Below are 26,891 nucleotides of genomic sequence, written 5' to 3' on the forward strand. Positions count from 1 at the left end.
AAACAAACACATAAATAAATAACTGGTCACTTCATACATATAGCTCCTTTCTCTAGTTGCATCAGGTGTATTTATTCATGAAAATTATATGTCACCCATTTCACCTACAGATATGTGTCTTACAATAAGTTAAACAACAAAATAAAATATTTATAACAATAAATAAATTGCAAATGAGTTAAAATTAACAACGATGGTAAAGAAGGGAGTAGGATGCACATGGGCAGGAGGTGGTTTAGTCCATTAACATCTCCAGAATGACATTGTGTTGTCAGGCTAGGACAGGCAATCAATCAATCAATCAATCAATCACCTCTTCCTGCTTTGTTTGTACTTCCATGTCATTAGATAAAATGATATTCCTTTTATAATTCTTCCACTTTATTACCAGTCACCTTTGCTTTAAATATTCGTTTGAACACTGTATATATTAAATAATGACCAAAAATTTAAGATAATATTTTTACAGTAAAGAAAAAAGCAGTGAAAGAAGAGGATCGGAAGACTGGATCATTAAAGCACCAGTGCTTGTACACTGACCTTTCTGTCCCTAATGGATGACAACCCTTGCAAAAACTCCTTGTTTCGCTGTCCAGTTTGTTGATTAATGCAGATAACCAGGCATCTGTGACATGGTCCTAAAACCTGAAATTTACATAGAAAAATACTGAAATATTAGGCAGCTAGAATTCTGGGCAAATGTAGCCGGAAGTGTCTAGTAATTATTTTTACTAGGATCGTGACAAAGATAATCTAAACTCTTTTGGGGCTGAAGCAGCTCAGAAAGTGGCCAAATATGCCTTGATTCAAGACAAATGCTAACTTTTCCTAACTCGGTTAGATAATGGGGTATTAAAAAGTAAATGTTTCTCTTTGTGCCCATTGAGTAAAATGGATTTGGCTCAATTCTGATGAAAATGTACCTGTAAATGATTAATGTTTGAATGAATTACCACAGCATGAGGTGACAGCTACTAATGTAATTGGTTTTGAAGGAGATTTAGATAATTTTATGAAAAACAAAGCTGATCTTGAAGATTCAGTATTACCCCTGAGTTGAGAATCACATGCTGTTAAATACCAGCTGAAAACAGCAAGATATGTTTGCAGTTTCTGTTTGTTTGATCCAAAAAGGTTAGTTTGGTTGTAGTCTATAAAGAAACTAAAACAAGCTGCTATTTTAACCTATATAGGTAGCCAATATTATTTTCTAGGATCACTTTTGGTTTCCTGCATCTTGTCTTTTCTCATTAGGCTTTGCAATTACAACAGAGAGCTACAGCCATTCCATACCCTGAAATGTAGAGGGCCAATGGCAATCTGATCCCACAAGTCTTCTTCAAATGGCTCATTCGTTCTGATAACAATGTTGGCCCGAAATCGATAAATTAATTCCTGAGGAAGAAATGATTCACCAAGGCTGTTTTATAGAGACAAAGAATAAAATAATAATTTAACTTGAATGAGACATAACTTTAGTTTAATTAATTTAGTAAAATTATAGCTTATTATTTAAAATGTAGTAGCGACTAAGGTATACAGATCTAACTGTAAAAGTGAAATATAGTAATCCTGGGAACAATAGCAAATTATAGGTAGAGTTACAATAAAAATCCACAAAAACAAAAATAGAAAATTTTAAATTGTCTAATGCAAATGCTATTACAGGTAACCCTCAACCTATGACAGCCTGCCCAAGTGGTGACAACCATGAGACAAGGCAGATAAGCAGCAAAGCCAAAAAAACAGCCCAGCAGAGTAGAAGAATGTAGCTAGATTAAGGGCCAATGCCATGTTCCAATACTGGAGAGGCTTTCAAACATCAGGAGACTGCAAGCCTCTCCTGGTACTTTATAGCAGGGGTGGGTTTCAGGGGACACGCCCTGGTATGTGAGTACCCATTCATCAAATTTAACATATCTTCTGGTACCCATTCTTCCGGAGGCTGCATGGAACACTCCCTCCCATGGTCTGTTCAATCTCCCGCCCGCCCAGTCGCCACTTGCTGGCTGTGCATGTCCACCCCAGGCTTGCCCCACCAACAGCCACCTCATTACCAATAGGGGGTGGGAAATCCATGCAGAGGGAGGAAAATGCATGCATTCCCCACCCCCTCCATTGGAAACAAGGCAGATGTCAGAGAGAAGAGGGCAGCACACGCCGTGTGGGCTTGTGCAGCAGCCGAAGAAGGAACAGGAGAGGATTCGGCTGTTGCACAAGCCCACAGGTATGCGCTACCCTCTTCTCTCTGACAGCTGCCTGGTTAAAAAGCCATCCCCATGGCGTTTTTCCCTGGGGGGCTCCACAGAACATCCCAAAACTGATGCCACCCCATCTGCCCTCTTCAGGAACAGTCCCTCTTTAGAAGACAAGGCCCCTCTGGTCCCCTCGTGTTCTTCATCTTCCAGCCACATCCCCACGCAGTGGAGCACGCCCCACACAATTACAGCAGATCAAAGCCCCTCTCCCAACTGGCTTTCCTCCCTCAGAGGGCTTAGGAGGTAAGCTTCTGCAGAAGCCTGGACGAGTTAAAACAAGTTCCTGCCATTTCAAAATGTCCGAGGCTGTAATTGTAAAGGGTGCGCATGCCTATGTTTTCCATGATGTGGAGCCACAGCAAGGCTCTATGCAGCCGGCGATGACTCCGGAGCCCATCCAGGAGACAAGAAATACAAGGGGGACCCTGCCCTTCACAGATGGGCTTTGGAGTCATCGCTGGCCACAGAGAGCCTCGCTGTGGCTCCATGCCATGGAAAACATAGGCACGTGCGCACACACGGCACAATTACAGCCTCAGAGACTTTATAACAGTGGGAACTTGTTCTCACTCACCCGGGCTTCTGCAGAAGCTTTCCTCTGAAGCCCTCCAAGGGAAGAAGGGCCAGTTGGGAGGGGGGCTTTGGTCCTGCTTTGTGCTGTAAGCTTCCCTTTGAAGTCTTGGGATGTTCTGTGGAGTCCCCCAGGGAAAAATGCCGCTGCCAGGTACTTTTAACCATATATTTTGGTCTTATGACTGCAGAATGCTACAAAAAACCATAAATGCAGTTGTTGAGTGTTTCAAATGTGATTGGAACACTCAACAAGGTGACCACAGTAGGTGTGTGTGTGTGTGAGTGAGTGAAAGAGAGAGACAGACAGTCAGTGAGAGGCACAAGAGACAGAGAGAGAGAGAAACAGCGAGGGAGGGAGGGAAGAAGGGAGGGATACAGAGAGAGATAAACACACACACACACACACACACACAGTGAGTGATTAAGTGAGGGAGAGACAGAAAGACACACACACATGCACAGAGTGACAGACAGAAAGGTAGGCAGGGGAGAGAGACAGACAGACACAAAGAGAGACAGACAGACAGACACAGACACACATACACACACTCAGAGTGACAGAGATGGGGGGAGGGAGGAGAGAGAGACAGAGAGATACACAGAGAGAGAGAGAGACAGGAAGGGAGAGAGAGAGACAAAGAGCCACACAGAGCCAGACATTCAGACAGACACAGAGAGAGAGAGGCAGAGAGAGAAAGAGAAAGAAAGAAAGAAAGAAAGAAAGAAAGAAAGAGTGGGAGAGATGAAAGAAAGAAAGAAAGAAAGAAAGAAAGAAAGAAAGAAAGAAAGAAAGAAAGAAAAAGAGAGAGAACTTATGACCACAATTAAGCCCAAAATTTTGGTTGCTAAGCAAGAGCGTCGTTAAGTGAGTTTCACTTTTTCCAAGTTGGCCATGCCCACCCAGTCACATGACCACCGAGTCACGCCCACAAACAGGCCACATCTACAGAATAGGTTCTAAAAAAAATTGAAACTCACCACTGCTTTCTAGCCTTTAAGGAAGCCAGTAATCTGCATGCAAAGATGAAAACTTCAGGACAAGGAAAGAAGGAAGGAAGGAAGGAAGGAAGGAAGGAAGGAAGGAAGGAAGGAAGGAAGGAAGGAAGGAAGGAAGGAAGGCGGGCGGCCAGGCAGGCAGGCAGGCATACAAAAGTAAAAGTGCAATAAGAGACTTACGACAATTGGGACTGGAATTTGTCATTGTTGTTAAGCAGTTGTTGAGAGACACCTATAGCATATATGAATACTTTGCTCAATAACATTCCCAGTTATAGTCATTAACTCCAGATTTTTAAGCGAACAGAGCAAACATTATCTGCTGGATTTGAGAGCAAAAGGAGTACCTGATGGAGGGTTCCTTGTACAGCTAAAATCTGCCTCAAATATAGTCCTTTTGCTCTCAAATGTTCCCACAGCTTGCCACGGGATTTCCCTTTTCTGCAATTGATGGAAGGATTTCAGCTCCCTTCCACATCCTCCACGTGCAAAATTTCCTGTTGGATTTCTAATTAAGTTTCTGGGGGAGCTGGCAGAGAAGATTATAGATGGCAGTCACATTATCATGGGATACTTGGCAATCAGTCATAAATATGAGCCAGTTGCCAACTATTCTAAATGCAGTCACATTATAGCAGGGAATGTGTACAGTATGTATGTGTGTAACATTTTATGATGGTTGGAAATGCTTTATGGGTGTTGTAACTTTGAACGATTGTTAAATGACTGATCATAAGTCAAGGACTACTTATAGAAGAAAACAGAAAAAGAGCTAGGAATAGAAAAAGATATAAAGACAAAAAATGGCTTCCAATATTTTTCATAATGGTTATTTAAGTACAATTATATTTTATTTTCTCTCTCTAAAGTTTCTTCATGACTCTATTTTTTCTATAATCTCTCTTGTCTATTATCAAATCACAGTTCATATTTTCTTCTTTATGCAAAATATAATTGAAGTTTCAGTCTCTAATATGTGAAGATGTTGTCTTTAATCACCAATGCCAACCATTTGTGAAAAATCCTGCCAAGAAAGCTATACAGACTCATCTGGTTAATCACCAGGAGTCAAGACTGACTTGAAGGTGCATGTAGTCATTCCCACACACAAAGGAGTATTTAGTAGGTAGGAATGGGGGTAGAGAGGAAAAGGCTTGGGAGATAGGGGATGCCATCAGAGTGTTGATGGAAGGAGTTGGCGAGTGAACTGCTATTTGGGAATGAGGTTAAAAAATGTAATATTCACTCACCTCTTGCAACCTTCCAGTTTTTTGTTGATTTTCTAATACTTTAAAATTGAGAGGTTAAAAAGAAGAAGCCAATGACTCAAGCCCTCAAGCATCCTTCTGTATTCCCTAACACTGATTGGAATCATCCACAGAGAAAGGAAAGGAACAACTGCAAAAAGTGACCCCCAATCGCAACCCCCACAGCTGAGACCTCCAGAGGTCATCCACAAAGATGACCAATGTTGTCTCAGTACTGTACCATGGCTTGAACCTAAATTTAAGTCCAAGGATGATCTCTTGAGAAGGAAGTGCCACCGCCTCTTTCAAGGCAATTCAAGGCAGGCAGGACCACTCTTTCCCACACAGAGATATTCATCACTGCTTGGATCCAACAAACTTCCAGGAAGCCTTCATCAGTCATAAGAGGCATAGATACAGGACACAGACAAGCTGACAACCAAGAGGAACTGGCCATTTTATCAGGATCAACTGATTCAAATTTCTATCAGGTAATAGCTCATACATGTTTTAGTCACTTCCAAAGGATTTGCTCAGAATGCAACTCTGAGTGAAGTCAAGCAGTTTTGTTTTGAGAAATTCTGAGATGATTTGTCACAACAGCCGTACAAGAATTCCCACACTGCCTCCTTACCCAGGAGGTCCCTCATTACTCATAAAGGACCCAGTCACACAAAATGTGGCTGCTATTCTTATTTCTAATTTATAAAGATGTTGTATAGCACTGCAGGGAAGTCTGGGGCATCCACTCCCTTTGCAGAACCAATTATGAGCAATTTTCAGATGCAGATGTTCAGCTAGTTGTAAATATAATGGGCTGAACTTTCTAGCCTATATATATATATGTATTTAGTGTCACAACCCCTGGTATGCCCAAATATGGGAGGAAGCTTACTGCTTCCATTCTCTGTCTATCAGCTCATCACAAGAGACCATCCAGACAGAAACCCAGTATTTTTACTGTTGTCTTTTTACATTTGTGTTGTATTTGTGCTGATAAATATATATATATATATATATATATATATATATATATATATATATATATGTGTGTGTGTGTGTGTGTGTGTGTGTGTGTGTGTGTGTGTGTGTGTGTGTGTCTGTGTGTGTCTGTGTCTGTGTGTGTGTGTGTGTTTTCTGAGGTTTTCGCAGGTGTTAGTATGTAGGTCTTTGGTTATTCGGGTTTTCTCCCGCGTAAAATTGGAGGTGTCTTGGCGACATTTCGACGAATGAAGATGACGAATGAGACTTCGTCGAAACGTCGCCAAGACACCTCCAATTTTACGCGGGAGAAAACCCAAGAATAACCAAAGACAGACAGACAGACAGACAGACAGACAGACACACACACACACACACACACACACACACACATATATATGTTTTCTGAGATTTTTGCGGGTGTTAGTACGTAGGTCTTTGGTTATTTGGGTTCGACACTTCCAATTTTACACAGGAAAAAACCCGAATAACCAAAGACCTACATATATATATATATCTTTAAATAATTTGGGGAATAGCATAATCAATCATACTATAGCAGTTTTGGATTAACAAGTGTAACATTCAAATCTGATTAATCCACTGCACAGGGTTATTGTGAAGAAAATAGGAGGGAAGAATTTAGGTATGATTATCACCTCCAGTTATGTTATAGAAAGGTGGGAGAAGCAGAGAAAATTACAATCTTACAAAATTACAAGACCTTCAAATAGAAATAGAATGACTATGGCAAACAAAGTAAACATAGTATCACAAGCATCTTGGGTGAAATCCCAAAACCTCTGGAGCACTACTTGAATTGGCATTGACAAAAATCACCATCACTCAATTGGAAAAGACAGTTTACTTGGAAAAGTTTACATCTTGCAACAATATCCTCAAACCTCTTCAAACAACATCTACCTATACTTTAGGAAGGACTTGATACAGAGGTGGGTTCCTACCAGTTCGCACCTATTCGGTAGAACCGGTTCGTCAAATCTACCGAACCGGTTAGAAGAGGTTCTACCAGTGGAAAGCAGGCCACACCTACAGAAGAGGTTCCAAAATTTTTTGAAACCCACCACTGGTCCTTGGATATGATTATTCTACACTATCATGCTCATATTTATAAAACTCAGTGCCTCTGTGAAAGGTAAGGATGATTACTGCGTTTGTGGTGCAATCAGAACATTGTGTGTGTTGAAGTTGTTTTAACGCAAACCAAAGATGCCTTTTAAAAAACATGTTTACATCATATTCTTATGCATGCCAGTGCTGTGTGTGAGGTAATTTAAGGTGGTTCTGACAAATGTCGTCGGCATCTTCATATCCGGTCACATAGGCAGCAAGCCACTCCCATCTGGTCACATGGGCAGCAAGCCACTCCCACAAAGGAGGCCATACCCACAGAGTAGGTTCGAACAATTTTTGAAACCCACCACTGACTTGATAGGTAAATAAAAATGGCAAATTCACTCTACACATCTGGATAATTACATTTGTGTCTTGCTACAACAACTTCAAGCAGAGTTAAACAGTTAATTTAGATTCCTGCATTGAACGGGATTAAACCTGATAGTTTAAATCAGTCCAACTCTATGATTCTATTAGCAATAGCAAAACCTGTTGTTCATATTCCAACCCTATGGGTCTATGAAAACAAGTTATAATGCAGGAATGTCAAGCTGCCTACAGGAGAACAAATGATGAAAGCATTGTAACAGTATGGTAAAGCAAATTCCTCCCTTTTTCTATTTGCCATACGCAAAAGGGGCATCATTGTGATACAGGCTGCTTTTATCATGTTAACAAAAATTTCAGATCCTGCAGACTCTGCATGATTGAATTAAGCATCTTGGCCTGAAATATCTTAAAGTGGCATAAAAATGTCCAAAGCAAAGAATTTTTTTTAAACTACCTACCTTGCAGTAACCTGTTCTCTCAGTTGTAAAATACTTGTCATATTTATCAGGAGATACTGTGCTTCATTTACTAAAGAAAGTGAAGGAAATACAGCTGGGGTCTCTCCTAAAATACAAAGATTGTAAAGGGTATAATAGAAATAGTGAAAACAAAAAATCCATTTTCTACTACAGAGTTTTTATTTACTGAACATAAAGTAAAACACAAGTATTGCTTCTAGTTAAATATTCTCTATTTGAAGCCATCTATTAAAGGCATCTTTTACCTTAGGTACATCAATGGTCAGCTCCATCACACATAACACCACAACTGAGTCATAATTTGCAAATTGGACAGCCTTTAACAGGCTTAATGAATTGGAAGCATTTTGATTATATAGTACACTAATACTGGGGCAAACTATAAACATTAAAGTAAATTGCTCTTAAGTATATTTTAGAAATCCTAAAATGTTTATATATTATTATGGTGATTTATAACTCTTATGTCTTTAATATTTGCAATATTATTTTTTCTCTAATAAAGATACAAAATATTTACCTTTTTTATTCTCCTTAGAAGAATTTCTTTTGAAGTCTGAACTCTGCCTAATCAGGCGACACTGCCGACCGAGAAACTTAGTAAACCAATCAGCTAGCCTCTCCCCACAATCATATGTCTGTACTCTTTAATGAACAAAAGTAAAAAATAAAGAGAATTCAGAGTCTATTTTGACTGCAAAACTGGTCTAATTATAATATATAATTTAATATCCATTTATTGTCACTCTAATTTTTGCTATAACTGTTATAGCTACATTCTGCATTCAGATGCAAAAATTCTTTCAGATCTATAGTTTTTTCCTTTCTTTGAGAGTCCGCTCCTGGTGACTGCCTGGACTATTCCCTGCAAGATTCCAGAAGTGGTTTGTCCTGGTCTCAGTTCCAAGGATGAGAGAGAATGACAAGCCCCAAATCACTCAACTATGTTTATACCATGAGGGAACCAGTCTCCCACTAGTCAGACACTTTCTAGTCTGATACTCTAAGTATTACGCCAAACTGACTCAGCTACTTTTATTGAGATTGAATATAATAACAGAATCTTGTGAATTACCATATTTTTCGGAGTATAAGACACACCGGAGTATAAGATGCACCAAGATTTTGAAGAGGCAAATTTTTTAAAAAAGTTTTTGCACTTTGCAGACCTCCCCAAAACGCCCTGTTTTTTTGTCAAAAAAAGGGCCTGCATAGCCTTTAGGAGGCTTATAAAGAGCTCCTGGGGGGTGGGCAAAAATGAGCAAAAAGGCCCATTTTTCGCTCATTTCTGCCCTCCTTAGCCCCCAGGAGCACTCTGGAAACCTCCTAAAGGCTATGCATGGCCATTTTTGCAAAGGGGCGGTGTTTCGGGGGGCAAAAATGCTGTATTCCATGTATAAGACACACCTACATTTTCACCCTCTTGAGGGAAAAAGGTGTGTCTTATACTCCGAAAAATATCCCCTTGCTACGTATAATTCAGTGAATAAGCAATCTATCTAAGCATTTCAAATATTATCTGTCTTTTGTGGATTTAAAATGTTTTTTAATCCCTGGTCACCTTAGCAATGCATCTTGCATTTCTCTGAAAAGGTTATCTTCCTTGTTCTCTACAGTCTTATAGGTGCTGCAATTATTTTCCTTTAATTCTTGTTTGTTTAGTTCAATCTGCATCTTAGAACAGTATTTCTCAAGTTATGACCAGAATTAAGCCCAAAATTTCCGTTGCTAAGCAAGACAGTTTTAAGTAGATTTTGTCCTGTTTTAAGGCCTTTCTTGTCAGAGTTGAATCATTGCAGGTGTTAGTTAATAAAATGATTTCCTCATTGACTTTTCTTGTAAAGAAAATCACCTGGAAATTAGTACAGGTAATCTTTGACTTATGACCACAACTCAGATGAGAATTTCTGCTGCTAATCAAGGTAACTGTTAAGAGAATTGTACCTGATATAACCTTTTTTTGCCATGGTTGTTAGGTGAATCACTGCCATTATGTGAATCACTCAGACATTAAGTAAATCCCCCACTGACTTTACTTGTTGGAAGCCAGCTGCCAAGATTGCAAATGGCAATCACATGATTCCTGGGACACAGCAACTGTTATTAATTCAGCCCACTTGCCATGCATCTGGATTTTGATCACATGACACTAGAGGTGCTGCAATAGTTATTAAATATTGAAAAACAATCATGTGTCACTTTTTTCAGTGCTATTGTAGCTTCGAATGGTCATTAAATGACTGGTTGTATTCTGCATTTCATGTACAGATAAGTTACAACAGCACTGAAAAAAGTAATGTCCTTGCACTTATGACAGTTGCAGCATCCCCTCAGTCAAAATTTGGGAGCATGGCAACTAGTATGTATTTATGATGATTACAATATTCCAAGGGTCATTGCCATTTGCAATCTTCTCTCCAACAAGTAAAGTCAATGGGGGAAGCTAGATTTGCTTAAGGATTGAATCATTCACAATGGCAGTGATTTATCTAACAACCATGGCCAAAAAAAAAAGATAATAGCAGGTGCAATTAATAATTGCCTTGTTTAGCAGCAGAAAGTCTGATTCCAATTGTGGTCATAAGTCAAGTACTAGTTTTCAGGCATTCAGGAGTTACCATATATTTTTGGTGTATAAGATGCACTTTCCCGCACCAAAAGTTGGTGGAAATGTTTGTGCGTCTTATAGAGCAAATGTTGCCGAAGCCCCGCACACCTGCCAGCCCCCATCCTTAGGCTTCTGCCTCCCAAGAATTTGCCTCCTTACAATAAATAGCAAACAGCTATTTTGCTGCAAGGAGGCAAACTGCTGAGAGGCAGAGGCAGATTTGTTTTCTTTTTTTCCTCCCCAAAAGCTAGTTGGGTCTTATAGTCCTGAGTGTCTTATAATCTGAAAAATATGGTAGGCCTTTTCCTCAGACTCAATCTATTGATGCCCCTGTATCTTTCGTATCTTTCATAGGGTTAGCTACACAATTTGTTTCTGCTTAGCAGCATGCAGTTCCTTTCTATCTTAGCTTTACTGTAACTATCCATTGTTTGAAAGTTAGAGATAATAAAATAAAATTTAAAAAGCAAGATCTTTTATTTGCCCTTTTCTTTATATTATATTTATATATATATATGTGTGTGTGTATGTGTGTTATATTTGTGCTGATAAATAAATAAAGGGACACTAGTATAGATCTATTTCAAGCTATTTAGTTCTCATCAGCTAGACTCTTGTGACAAGCCGATTGACAGATAATGGAAGCTGTTAGCTTCCTCCCATAATTGGGGCTTACCACGGGTTGTGACACTATATATATATATATATATATATATATATATATATATATATATATATATATATATATATATATATATATATATATATATGTTATATTTATGCTGATAAATAAATAAAGGGAGACTAGTATAGATCTATTTCAAGCTATTTAGCTCTCATCAGCTAGCCATACCCAAGTTTTTGGGAATCGAATATGGCTAGCTGATGAGAGCTAAATAGCTTGAAATAGATCTATACTAGTCTCCCTTTATTTATTTATCAGCATAAATATAACAAATGTAACAAAAAAGGCAACAGTAAAAAATATTGGGTTTCTGTCTGGATGGTCTCTTGTGACGAGCCTAATGACAGAGAGTGGAAGTGTGACCTTCCTCCCATACTTGGGCATACCAGGGGTTGTGACTTTAAAGTATATATATATATACATATATATATATACATATATATATATATATATACATACATACATACATACATACATACACACACACACACACACACACACATATATATATACACACACATATATATATACACACACACACACACACACACACACATATATATATATATACACATACATACATACATACATACATACACACACACAGACACACACACACACACACACATACATATAAAAGATTGGAAAATAAAAGATCGGAAAAAGATCCTTACAGTTCTGAGTTTAAAGCAATAAATATTTGACACAATTATACATTTTCAATGTAAAAAAAGTATTTGATTTAAAGGACTTCCCAAGTTAAAAAAAACCTTATTCACTCACATTTGTGTTCAAACTTGTTCTCCATAACAAGTTACTCCATCCTACTATTTGCATACACACACAGGGAAGTGTATGTATGAGGAATGCATGACTCTACAGCCAATTCACATAAGTGAGAATAGTGAGAAATTGTAGTGAAATAATTTCACTAATGTTATACCCAAAGGTAGTCACTTTTCTCCTTTCCATTATAAGATGTATAGACATTTTCACTTCTTGCACCTGTCCTACCTACCTATGGGAACAAACTTTACTTTGACAGATTTCTGTTACATGTTCTTCTAAGGATACAGAAATGGGATTCATTCCTATGAAAAGAGCAGAGGAAAAAATCATTACCAAATAAATATATTTGAAATGTTGGCTTATTTGAAACAGTGATACTTAGACCAAAATTTGTAATACTTACTTCTTCATGGATTTAGTATTGCGTTCAATACTTGATCATATAAAACCATTAATAACCCATTTGGGAATGATGTTTTCATTTTCAATGAATACAAGTGGCAAATCCTTGTACATGTACTTTAATTCTATTAATTATTCATACTAGTTCATTTTTTGTAATTATGATTTTTTTGAAGGACCAGTTTTAACTTTTATTAAGGAGTACTATATGCAAGAGGTGTATCTTGAGAGTTGCTGATTCTCCTGTGTGAATGACTGCTTCCTGCTGACTAAATATTCTGTAGCAGGAAGACAAGACAGCCATTTTCTATTGAGTGAGTTCCTTCAATGTATGAACAGGAAGAAAAAACAAGGTTGTTAATGAAGTTTGGTAGATGTTCCTGTTAGACCGGTGTGTATGTGGGTGGGTTACTTCAATAGGTCTCTCCCATAGGGGCCTCTTGATACATCATGCAGGACTGCCACAGAATCTTTTCAGTGTCCTTATCCATTGCACTGATCGCAGCCTTAGGGTTTTTTCTTAAGTCTGTCTGCTATTTCTGCCCACCCCTCCCCACAAAGGTCATGACTTGTTTCCTTAAAGGGCAGCTGCTGCTGGATTGTCCTTTCGTTTCTCACTGAGGCTTTTCCTGGTCTTTATATTACTTAATCTCTTACTTCATTATTTTATTTCTTACTGGGCATCTGCACTTAGTCCCAGCAGCTGTGCATATGGTGGACAGGAACGAAGGATGGCAGCAGAGCTCCAATAGCCTTTTCCCTGAATAACTCAAGAATGCTGTGAGGACTTCTGTCCCCCCTCCTCTTCCCCTCTCCCTTCTGCCTGCCTACGAAACTGGGCAGGCTAGGAATACCCACCTTATTTGCTGGACAGCAAAGAGCTGTGGCTACTGTGTTTTGCTCAGCTGCTTGGTGGAGTAAGAATTGGCAGAAAATTAACATATATGAAGCTCAAGCTTCTGAGCTTGGCTTGGGGCATTGGCCACTTTGTGAGCGGGCGCAGATAGCAGAGGCAAGAGTTAGGCTGCATAGATTGTGACTGATGCAAGACTGGGAGCAGGATCAAACTCAGAATGTCAGTTAGTCCTAGAAACACCAGATGTCTGGACTGCAGCCATGACCCCCACAGAATGCCATTAACTATTTGTGTGGAGCTAATTTTCCCCCTGCAGTGCAGAAAGGATAGCACAAATGTGTGAACTAAATGAATTAGCAATTTCAGGCAGCCAAACTAATTTGTGATTACACTGTAAACCTCTTGGCTCCCAAACACAGGAATATGAATCACAATGATTGGAAACATAATTAATATATGCCAACTAATGCTGAAGGACTCAATAGATCAAAGAGCCAATTTATTTCCACGTTCCTGTTAGAAAATCACATTGACACGACCATTTCCCAAGAAACATATACTGAAAATGAAAAAGGAGTAAATCCAATTATGCAACTTACTGCATGCTGTTTACCATCACAGTTATGGTATGCCAACCTATATCAGGGATAACATTGAGAATGCATCACTAATAGTGACATCCACAACTAAACTTCAAAAAATCCAGTGGGAGGGCATGGAGCCTGTTATAAAAAACAGGGGGTGCTAGTCACCCAGCACAATAGACACCTTAGATAAGCATTGACAAGCAGTTGCCTTGTGAATTGTCTCCCTCTTCAAAGCCCCAAGAAACAAGGAACATACCACTTACATCAAGAGAGAATGCTCAGGACACTACAAGCAACACGCAAAGCACATACTGACTATTCATACCCTTTTACTACAGATGAAGTAAAGACTGTTATCAAAACCATCAAATGCAGTAAAGCAGCAGGATTTAATGCCATCCACCTGCAATTCCCGAAAAACTATGGGCAACACACATGTCAATCAATCAATTATGTCTTACTAACATATTGTCTCCAGCAGCTGCTTATCAACACATTTTAATAAGGCAAAAATGATATCAACTTTAAGACTTGATAAACCAAAAGACAATAGCTACTCCCCAATAGCCCTTTTAAGCTCTTGCTACAAACTCTTAGAAAGACTATTCTTAACAGGATCAGCCCTACAACTGAAGATCATCTCCCTGTGGAACAAATAAGATTTCAACAAAATTGCTGAGCCTACCAAGTTATACTGAAGCAGGATTCCAACGAGGTGTTAAAACCAAAATAGTTTTTGTAGACCTGATTGCAATATATGGCAGAGTCTGGAAAAAAGATTTATTATACAAATTAAAACTGATCATCATCTATGTTAAAAGACTATCCATCTTGTCAGTAATATGCTGAGCAACAGGACTTTTCAAATAATAATGGGGGGGGGAGTGAGAAGATTAAATAATAGCCTACCATGGGCTCTGTGATGGCTCCCACATTGTTCAACTTATGTATATCTAGGATGCTAGATAGCAAAGGATGGAAATTTGCTTACGCAGATGACCAGCCCAAAAGAAACATATGGAGGATATGACAATTCCCTCACAGAAAATTAGAAAATGTTACTACCTTAACAAGCAAAAAAAGTCCCGATGATATACTTCAATAGTAGCCTGCTGCCTTACCATCCCTTTTGAAAATTCCTTGGTGTAATGCTGGACCGAACTTTCATTTACAAGAAATACTACAGCAAAAATTAATACTAGAAATAGCATATTTCAGGCAACCTCTGCTTCTATGCTCAGAACATCAGCATTGGGATTGGTATATTAAACAGCTGGATACTGAGTCTATCTGGATGAACAGCTGCCATATAAATAAACTGGAAGCCAGAGTATATGATACAATGTGAACAACAACAAGAACAACAACAACAATACTTGAAAAGAAAAAAGCTTGGTTCATTGACATTGCAATACCAATATTGACATAATAGTTTGGAATTGACAAATGTGCAATAATGGCAATCAAAGCAGGCAAGGTCATAGAAGTTGATGGAATAGAACTTGAGAATGAAGCAATGATAAAGGCAGTAAAACCAAAAGAAGATTACAAGTACTTGGGTATTTTAGCGGTCTCTGACTTAATCCATAATAAAGGCAAGGAATCAACTTCAGCCAAGTACATTCAACGAATTTGCAAAATATTAAAGTCCAAATTGAGTGGAGGAAACATCATAAAAGCAATAAATACCTGGGCTATACCTGTGATCCAATACTTTGCAGGAATAATTGACTGGACCCAGATGGAGTGGACAATTTGGCCAGAAAAACAAAGAAGCTTATGACAATGAATCATGCTTTGCACCCTAAAAGTGATGTTGTCCTATTATATCTACCAAGAGCAGAGGTGGTCGAGGACTCCTACAAGTAAAGTAAACTGTGGAAAGACACAGCTTGAATGATTACATCCAGAAAAGTGAAGAACCAATGATTAAGGAAGTAAATAAAGGAGGCCTTCCTTTTGAAGACAACTAAGTCAAAAGCTGAATATAAGAAAGAAGTAATTGAGAAGCAAGCTGAAAATTGGAAAAGCAAAGTTATGCATGGCCAATACTTGAAAAGTATTGAAGGCAAAGCTGACCAAAAACTAACTTGGAACTGGTTAAGATCAGGAGTACTGAAAAAAGAAACAGAAGGCTTTATTTTGGCAGCTCAAGAACAAGCCTTAGACACAAACTGCATGAAGGCAAAAATTCAACATGTTACCACCAATAGCAAATGTCGCCTCTGTAATGAGAAAGATGAGACAGTCTACCATTTGATCAGTGGGAGCAGAAAAATTTCACAAACTGACTACCCACAACGCCATGACAAAGTTGCTAAGATCATTCACTGGAAATTGTGCTAGAAGTTTGGATTTGAGTACAGCAAAAACCACTGGGAACATCAGGTTGGGAAGGTTCTGGAGAATTAAAAAGTCAAGATCTTGTGGGATTTCAGAATTCGGACTGACACTTGGGCTACAACACACCTGACATAACAATAGTTGAAAAGAAAAAACTATGGTTCATTGACATAGCAAGGTGATGCACAAATTGAAGATAAACAGCAAGAAAAAATCACAAAGTACCGGGAATTGCAAATTGAAGTTGAGCGACTGTAGAAAAAGAAATCGTGTGTTGTCCCAATTGTAATTGGAGCCCTTAGAGCAATACCTAAAGGGCTACTTCGCTATTTGAAAATTCTAAATTTACCTGACTTCAACATTCTGATTCTACAAAAAATAACACCCTACTTGGAACAACATATATCCTCTGACTTTACCTTAACAGCTCCTAGGTCCTTGGTTAGGACTCGAGCTGTTGAGTTACCAAGCAGCCCCAAAGGCTGTGAATCTCACCAAAGATTAACCACATGATGATGATGATGATGATGATGATGATTATGATGATGATGATAATAAATGCAGACTTTGCAAAGAAGCTGATGAAACTGTTGATCACATACTCAGCTGCTGTAAAAAATCACGCAGACTGATTATAAATTGCGGCACAATTCAGTAGCACAAATGATCCATTGGAATTTGTGCAAAAATTATAATATTAAAACAGCAACAAACTGGTGGGAACATCAGCCTGAAAAAGTCACCGAAAATCAGATGGTCAAGATCTTGTGGGATTTCCGTATACAAACCGACAAAATACTGGCGCATAATACACCAGACATCACACTGGTTGAGAAAAATAAGGTCACAATCATAGACATCGCAATACCAGGTGATAGCAGGGTCGCCGAGAAGGAACATGAAAAAATCACAAGATACCAGGACTTAAAAATCGAAATTCAACGACTATGGCACAAACCAGCAGTGATAATTCCAGTGGTAATTGGCACACTGGGTGCTATTCCAAAAGCACTGGAATTACATTTAAAACAGTTAAAAATTGACAAAATCACCATCAGTCAAATGCAAAAAGCCGCACTGCTTGGATCTGCACGCATATTACGAAAATACATTACGACGTCCTAGGCCCCTGGGTGGGGCCCGACTAGTCACCAATGCCAAATCCGGCGAAACAACTGGCCGCTGTGATACAATTGTATAATAATAATAATAACAACAACAACAACAACAACAACAACTAGATGCTAGTAACATGCATGAGCAACGGCTCAAAAACAAAAAAATCATACATCGGCTAATCAGAAGATATAGATTGGATACAAGAAACATCAATGAAGCTGTAGAGATTGTAAAACAGCAGATAACAGCAACAGCTAGAAAAATTGAAAGATATGAGGCACGAATCATCCAATATAAACAAAATCAGCAATTTCGATCAGACCAACGGCGTTTTTATCAAAGTCTTAATGTGAATGGTGACACCAAAAGTGAAAAACCAGAAAAACAGGCCATAGTTGAATTCTGGAAAAAAATGTGGGAAAATGCAAAGGACTACAACAAGGAAGCAAAGTGGATACATGACTTTGAGAAAAGCATTGGCAACAAACAAATGCAAGTATTAGAAATAACAACTGAGATGGTCAAAAATTGAGTTAAAAGGGTAAAGAATTGGACATCACCCGTAAAGGACCAATTACATGGTTTCTGGCTCAAATATCTGACCAGTTTACATGCAATATTGGCCAGGAAACTGAATGAAATTTTACAAAAGGGCCAAATTGATGAATGGTTGACAACTGGAAAAACATACTTGATTCAGAAAGATGCAACTAAAGGAACAACACCTGAAAACTACAGACCAATAACATGCTTGCCAACAACCTTCAAATTACTCACAGGCATTATTGCAGATAACATGATGGATTATTTGGAAACAAACAACATCTTGCCAATAGAGCAAAAAGGCAACAAAAGAAGAAGCAGGGCACAAAATATCAGCTTCTAATTGATAAAATGATATTAGAAAATTGTAAGAACAGAAAAACGAACTTGAATATGGTCTGGATTGATTACAAAAAGGCATTTGACTCACTGCCACATAGTTGGATCATAAAATGCTTAGAAACAACTGGCATTAGCAAAAATATTACATCCTTTACTGAAAAGGCGATGAAACAATGGAGAACCGAGTTGGCAATAGGGAATGAGATCTACGGAATGATTAATATCAAGCGAGGAATTTTCCAGGGTGATTCACTTTCACCTCTTCTCTTCATCATCGCAATGATCCCACTATCAGTAATCTTAAAAAAAATGAAATTAGGCTACCAAACAGCCAAAGAAGCTGAAAAAATTTCACATTTACTATATATGGATGATTTGAAACTCTACGGAAAGTCAGAAATAGAAATCCAATCATTGACAAATACAGTCCGAGTATTCAGCACCGATATTTCAATGCAGTTTGGCATGGAAAAATGTGCCACTGTATCCATAAAAAGAGGCAAAATCACTGCATGTGAGGGAATTGAAATGCCCAATGGCCAACTAATTAAATGCAACGAAAATGAAGCCTACAAATACTTAGGCATTCTGCAGTTGGATAATATCAAGCATGGAGAAGTAAAAACTATTGTCAGGCAAGAGTACACCAACAGAGTTAAGAAAATTTTGAAATCTAAATTGAATGGTGGAAATACAATCAAGGCCATAAATACCTGGGCAATACCAGTTATAAGATACACAGCTGGTATAGTTAACTGGACACAAGCTGATTTGGACCTTTTGGACCGAAAAACCAGGAAACTAATGACAATGCACTACAGTTTACATCCACGTGGTGATACTGATAGACTATATCTGCCCCGAAAATCAGGTGGCAGAGGATTATTACAAGTGAAGCAAACAGTTGAAGAAGAAAAACATGCACTGGCTGATTATTTAAAAGAAAGTCAAGAACATCTATTAATTGAAGTAAAGAAGAAAAAACTACTGAAGGTCCAACAGACGAAACAAGAATATAGAAAAGATGTGATAAAATCAAGAATGGAGAGTTGGCAGAACAAAGCACTGCATGGCCAATTTCTGGAAAAAATAAAAGATAAAGTGGACAGTGAACAAACTTGGTTATGGTTAACAACAGGTACATTAAAGAAAGAAACAGAGTCACTAATCCTGGCTGCGCAAGAACAAGCTATCCACACAAATGCCATTAAGGCCAAAATTGAAAAATCCTCTGATGATGCCAAATGCAGACTTTGCAAAGAAGCTGATGAACTGTTGATCACATACTCAGCTGCTGTAAAAAAATCACGCAGACTGATTATAAATTGCGGCACAATTCAGTAGCACAAATGATCCATTGGAATTTGTGCAAAAATTATAATATTAAAACAGCAACAAACTGGTGGGAACATCAGCCTGAAAAAGTCACCGAAAATCAGATGGTCAAGATCTTGTGGGATTTTCGCATACAAACAGACAAAATACTGGCGCATAATACACCAGACATCACACTGGTTGAGAAAAATAAGGTCACAATCATAGACATTGCAATACCAGGTGATAGCAGGGTAGCTGAGAAGGAACATGAAAAAATTGCAAAATACCAGGACTTAAAAATTGAAATTCAACGACTATGGCACAAACCAGCAGTGGTAATTCCAGTGGTAATTGGCACACTGGGTGCTATTCCAAAAGCACTGGAATTACATTTAAAACAGTTAAAAATTGACAAAATCACCATCAGTCAAATGCAAAAAGCCGCACTGCTTGGATCTGCACGCATATTACGAAAATACGTTACGACGTCCTAGGCCCCTGGGTGGGGCCCGACTAGTAACCAATGCCAAATCCGGAGAAACAACTGGCCGCTGTGATACAATTGTATAATAATAATCCGGCGAAACAACTGGCCGCTGTGATACAATTGTATAATAATAATAATAATAATAATAAAAAAAAAAAACCAGGAAACTAATGGCAATGCACTACAGTTTACATCCGCGTGGTGATACTGATAGACTATATCTGCCCCGAAAATCAGGTGGCAGAGGATTATTACAAGTGAAGCAAACAGTTGAAGAAGAAAAACATGCACTGGCTGATTATTTAAAAGAAAGTCAAGAACATCTATTAATCGAAGTAAAGAACAAAAATCTACTGAAGGCCCAACAGACAAAACAAGAATACAGAAAAGATGTGATAAAATCAAGAATGGAGAGTTGGCAGAACAAAGCACTGCATGGCCAATTTCTGGAAAAAATAAAAGATAAAGTGGACAGGGAACAAACTTGGTTATGGTTAAAAACAGGTACATTAAAGAAAGAAACAGAGTCACTAATCCTGGCTGCGCAAGAACAAGCTATCCGCACAAATGCCATTAAGGCCAAAATCGAAAAATCCTCTGATGATGCCAAATGCAGACTTTGCAAAGAAGCTGACGAAACTGTTGATCACATTCTCAGCTGCTGTAAAAAAATTGCACAGACTGATTATAAATTGCGGCACAATTCAGTAGCACAAATGATCCATTGGAATTTGTGCAAAAATTATAATATTAAAACAGCAACAAACTGGTGGGAACATCAGCCTGAAAAAGTCACAGAAAATCAGATGGTCAAGATCTTGTGGGATTTCCGTATACAAACCGACAAAATACTGGCGCATAATACACCAGACATCACACTGGTTGAGAAAAATAAGGTCACAATCATAGACATCGCAATACCAGGTGATAGCAGGGTCGCCGAGAAGGAACATGAAAAAATCACAAGATACCAGGACTTAAAAATCGAAATTCAACGACTATGGCACAAACCAGCAGTGATAATTCCAGTGGTAATTGGCACACTGGGTGCTATTCCAAAAGCACTGGAATTACATTTAAAACAGTTAAAAATTGACAAAATCACCATCAGTCAAATGCAAAAAGCCGCACTGCTTGGATCTGCACGCATATTACGAAAATATGTTACGATGTCCTAGGCCCCTGGGTGGGGCCCGACTAGTAACCAATGCCAAATCCGGCGAAACAACTGGCCGCTGTGATACAATTGTACAATAATAATAATAATAATAATAATAATAACAACAACAACAACAATAAATGTATCAAGACCACACCGACTGAAAAGTAAACTGGATTATTGAATGTCCAGAAAAAAAATCTGACCCAACACAAAAATTAGCAGCTTTCAATCCTATCCACCAGTGCTTGAAAACTCTGAATAGGATTCATACCTCACATGGCATTTGTTGAGATTCTCTGTTTAAGTGGGCTAGAGAGCCCACTTAAATGTGACTGTGGTGTTCCTGTAAACATATATTGACTAGCTGCCATTTGAGAGCTTAGACAGAAGGAAAACCATAATTTTTCTTCCAACTAACAAATACAGCATTTAATTGGATAAATGGCATAAATATTAATAGATAAAAAAAGTAATTCCCTTTTAGGAAGCAACATATTTCAAAATGTAAACTATAATTTATACATAGCTTATTGAATTCCTCATGCCTTACAAAATTGACTAGTATTATGTCTCCTTTTATATATTTTTACTACTGCTCGGGCCCTGTATAATTAGGATCTGGCTTGAATAGATGCCAGCTTCTCAACAGCATGAGAAAAATGCCTGAAGGTAAGCAGCATGCAGCAGACCATTGGAATTGCTGGGGAATGGGGACAATTGCTCCTTGAAGAATGGTGCAACACAAGCCCCTAATTTATATTGAGAGCCCCACATGACCTATTCAATGCTTTAGAAGGTTTCCAAAGCTGTATTAGAACTGGATATGACGCAGCTTCCAGAAAGTAAAACTAGAAGCTATATTGGATAGGTACAGCCCTCCTAACAGCAGGAGAAAAATGTCTAAAGATAAGCTGCATGTATCAGATCCTCAAGAGTGCTGGATGATGGATCAATTAGGCTGTTCCCCATGGCTCACATGCCTTGAAGAATGGTGCAAGGAAGCATTTCTGCATGGCAGCAGCAACACTAGGCTGCTGATTGGAGATGTAACAGTTGGCTGACATTCAAGTTGAAGCTCAGTCTTGGCACTGCAGCCAAAGCCACTGTGTAGGATGGCCTTGGAAAAAAGATAGGCAGGAGACTTCTCCTCAAGATGGCTACTGAATAGTAGAAAAAATTCTTTTTCCTGCTGACAATTTGCTGATTTTGCTGCCAAAGCTGGTTCCTCTGGCAGTGCTGCTTCTTGGATTTGAATGGGAGCACTTAGGAATGACCCAAGATGGCTTTTGGATGGTTGTGGACCCACCTGGAAAGGCCAATCTTGAAGATTCCCAGGAGTAATCAGAAAGTCACTGGTCATCCATCTTCCGCCTTAGCAGTTTGTTATCTTAAGCATGCCTGAATTTTAACTTCAATTTTTGAATTTTTTGTTTCACTTTGCTTTTTATTTTTAAAAGTTCACTGGCTGGCTGAATGCTGTTTTATTTATCCCCCTGCTGGACTTTATCTTTCTCCCTTTATGTTGTTGTTTTGAATAAGTTTTATTTTTCTGTAAGGAAAGAAGGCATGTTATTTTATTACATTTATTTCTATGTTAAATCTCTCAGCCAAGAGTTTTTGCATTTTATTAATTTTCAAAATATTTGGAGCTTGTTTTTTTTAATTTTCCTCTTAACTTTGAATAGAAATATTCAAAAAATATCTTCCCTTTTATCTATTTCTTTGCTTTGCTTCTGTGTTGTTTATTCTTTGTGTTCTCTTATTTATTGTTGCCAAGTTACACAGAGCAATAATGTATCAGATTACAGTCAAGCAAATATGGCTGATATATGAAAAAAGACCATTTGGTAACATGCAATTCTTAGTTGAAAGCTTTTTTAAAAAGTTTGATGAAATTATAATGGCTGTGGAAATATTCAGATGCATTTAGCTCTGGATATATTAGGTTCACAAAAGAAATGTGATTTGAAAGAGAAGATCCCTTGGAAAGAAATATGTAGAACAAACTTAGACTTAGAACAAACACAGTTGATTTCTGAAATTCAAGCCTGCACTTTTTTTACAACAGCAGCAACCTAAATGAATGGAGAAGTGATAAACTGGTTTTCCCTAGGACTGAAAGACTTACCACATTTAACTGGCAAATAATTTCATCTGGATTTTTTGGGTCAGAAGATAGGCCAACTTTGGATATTTTTAAATTATATTTAACTAAACAGCAATTGATCAGATACTGTACTAAGAAACAAATCTGAATATTTGATCCAGGACGAATTACTTTTAAGTCTTGGAATGACTTGGGATAGATAAGATGCTATGCTAAATTTCTGTGAGTTGATTACAACAATTTGTTAACAGAGTTTTGAAACTTGACTCTCACCTTTTTATTATGATTGTTCTTGTTAACTATGCTGTCATTAATATAACATATGGATGACAGGTTAATAATTTGTGAATATATTTAATAATTCAAACATTTTTGGGCCTGTTTTGCAAGGGGTGAGAAACTAATAGTGTACTAATGTATTAATTAGTATTCAGCTAAATGAGTAATATGTGTATATATGTTAGTGTTCTTAATGTAATTTGTTTTGTTTATTTTATTTTTTGTAGTTCTGTATTTTAGCTTTCTTTGAATAAAATAAAAATGGAACAAAAAAGAAAAAGAAAAAAAAATAGGAAGGCTTGGGGAGTCAGGCAACATTCTTTAGTTACATCGGCAGGGCTAGGGGTGAAATCAAGACCTGAGGCTTTCAGCTGGCTAGGCCCGGTGCTTCTTCCGATGAGTGATGCATTGCAGCAGTACTAGGTTGTGGCGACTGTAGCTTTGCATTATACTCCAACAATCTAACAGCTCATGCATGACCTGTGCTGGGCTTTCCAGGACATCCCTCACCTCACTCTGCTTAAATAACTCGTTGCATTTGTTGAATGATGCAATCCCAATCTCACTTAACCACTGCAATGATTTATAATTGAAATTCCAGTCTCAGTTGTGTTGTATTAAGACTACCTATGCACAAATATCAAAGTTACTTATTATGGCTTGAGTCACTCCGCAGCAAGATGGGCAACAAAGAAATTTAATAAATAAAAATAAATAAGATAATGTTTCAAAAATAAAAAGGGTAGAAACATTCCCTGACTGGGAAAGGAGGTAGTTAAGAAGAAACTTAGGCTGGCTCTTCCCTGACTCAGTGAGGTTTAAAAGGGAGGTGAGGAAAATACAATCAGACTGGCAAGATTTTCTTAATTTAGCAGATATTAAAAATATTTTTGTGGAGTTTGTTTCCCAGTCTGGACAGCTTTGAAGGGCTGGCACTCATATAATTGTTCTGAGATATCTCTGGATTTTCTTTCAGGTGAAACCAGAAATTTCAAAGGAGTCTAGGTTTGGTTCTTGCAAACCAGAGGCAATCTGGGCCTCTAGAATGAATGTCCTCCACCGAGGAAGCCTTCTTAGTGTTTAATATACAGAACAATTAATTCCCTCAATAAGGACAAATTTTTAAATGAATGCTTAGATATGAGGTGGAACTATAATCCCTTAATTTATATTTCCTTGACTCCTGGCAACTATATGGACAAGTTTACATAGTGTTTTAGGCACCATTTGTTGAAATAGTTTGCCACTGACTTTTTCTAGAGCTGATACTGGCCCAAAGTTACCCATCTGGTTTCTTATGCTTGAGGCAAGACTAGAAGTCGTATCTGCCCACTCCTATTTCAATGCCTCAATCACTCACTTGTTATAATTACCTATGTACATTTTTTGAAAAGTTTAATACCCTTTAAAAAAAATATAAAATGCAGACAGCAACAAACTTTAAGATAAAAATTCCTTTCTTCCATGTTATAGAACAATCTTCCTGAAGTCTGATTTTGTGAAACTTGATTCCCAGGGAGTATCTCTTAAGAGACAACCATAAAAACAGTGTTCCAGAACAATTCTGGTTGCCACCTATAGTTAACAACATGTAACAACAACACTCTGAACTGAGGAGCATCAATTTGGGAAAAGTTAGAATGCAAGTGAAGAAAAACTGGTGCTGAATATGATCAAATAAAACTTGGAGCCCATGACCACTCCTTGCCCAACAGAGCTTTTCCAAGTGGTAAGGGGCCTGTTGTAATTTGGTCTAAATAAAGCTATAGTTGTACAGCATTGATAGTATGTTTTTGAGAAATCTGTGATAAGGTTGCTTGCATTTGAATAACTGTCTGCAGGTAATGCATTTATAGAAGTGGCACTACAGTCTTACTGGATGAGTTTCTGTTTTTAAGGACTGAGGAGGTGGACGAGGTACTTGGATATATTTTGTCTACCATCTGTGTGCTTTATTATAATTTTCTCTTGGCTTATAAAATCTAGTAGGAAAGGGTTTCAGGTTGGGTCCAGCATGACATAAGAGAGAGAGGGAGGGAGGGAGGGCAATTGCAGCTTTTTAAAGGCACAATGATCTAAAATTAAATCTGGATCCAGACCAGTGGCCAATATTCCCTTCCTAGCATCTTATTTACTCTAGATTTTCTTAGATGAAATTAATTTTCTAGATTTATTTCAGTCTGATTTCAGACCTCAGTATGGAATAGTATTTTGGCTATCTTACAGAATACAGTCTGCCAAGAAAACAGGGAAGAGCAACCCTGTTGATCCTTCTGGACCTCTCCAGCAGCTTTCAGTACCATCAACGAAAATATTCTCCTAAACAGGTTGTTAATATGAGAAAGCACTATACTATGCTCCTCCCACTCCTATTTGGATAGGATACATTAGGTTTATGGGCTCCATTTTATCATATATGCCTTTTTACCTTTAGCTTAAATAATTGGGAGAAGTCATCCAGGTATGTGAGCCAGCAATATGCAGATAGTGTCCAGCGCTACCAACAAGTGCAGGAAATCAGTTCAAATGAATATAGGTTTATTGCATGCTATTGCTTTCAAAAATCTGAATTTCTAATGGTCAAAGCAAATTGGTGATAGTTAAGAGTCAATGGAATTCGAGGTGGGCTGGACTTCAATCTCTTGTGTGTGCAAAGGGACTCGACACACTTGACTCCTGCCTCAGGCTCTACTTGCTCAACTCCTACTCCTCTCCTTTTCATTTAATATGGGTGAAACAGTTGGTGTTCTGAACTAAGCTTGGACAGGGTAATGGATTAGACTAAAACTCAATACAGACAAAACAAGATAAATATTGTTTGTTGGTAAGTATGTATCAGCAGTGGGTTTCTCGCCCCGTTCCAACCGGTTTGGTTGGAACGGGGCCGGCGGCGTCCTCGTGCTCCTGGAGGATCGTGCAGGCGCTGTACACGTCCTGCGCATGCCTGGAAGCGCAGAACTCATCAAAACCGGGTAAGGAGCACGGGCGGGCGGGTGGGCCCTTCGCCGATCCCGGAAGTTACTTACTTCCGGGTTCGCCGACCAACCGGTTCACGGGGACCGCCGCGAACCGGTTGAAACCCACCCCTGGTATGTATATAACTGAGTGGTGCCCTGCCTGTTCCAGAGAGGTCTGCACTCAACATAAAGGAGAAGATCTACAGTTTGGGAATGCTCCTAATCCATTCTTGTCACTATAAACCTAAGTCACAAGGTGCCTTTCAATAATTGTGATCAGACATTACAAGGTAGACCAAGAAGCAGA

The 26,891-nt window shown here is 38.3% G+C and overlaps 1 protein-coding gene across 1 annotated transcript in view; it reads right to left on the minus strand.

The window, feature by feature from the left end:
• MOCOS (molybdenum cofactor sulfurase) overlaps window positions 1–26,891 on the minus strand; it is a 57,266-nt gene that overhangs the window by 2,045 nt on the left and 28,330 nt on the right. The window contains exons 10-14 of the mRNA XM_032235455.1: window positions 12,313–12,385; window positions 8,522–8,646; window positions 7,981–8,086; window positions 1,294–1,420; window positions 541–645 (exon numbers count right to left, since the gene is read on the minus strand). Coding sequence (XP_032091346.1) covers window positions 541–645; window positions 1,294–1,420; window positions 7,981–8,086; window positions 8,522–8,646; window positions 12,313–12,385 — 536 coding nt within the window. The remainder of the gene's footprint in view (window positions 1–540; window positions 646–1,293; window positions 1,421–7,980; window positions 8,087–8,521; window positions 8,647–12,312; window positions 12,386–26,891) is intronic.

The sequence above is a fragment of the Thamnophis elegans genome, chromosome Z, assembly GCF_009769535.1.
Source record: "Thamnophis elegans isolate rThaEle1 chromosome Z, rThaEle1.pri, whole genome shotgun sequence".
Classification (NCBI taxonomy): Eukaryota; Metazoa; Chordata; class Lepidosauria; order Squamata; family Colubridae; genus Thamnophis; species Thamnophis elegans.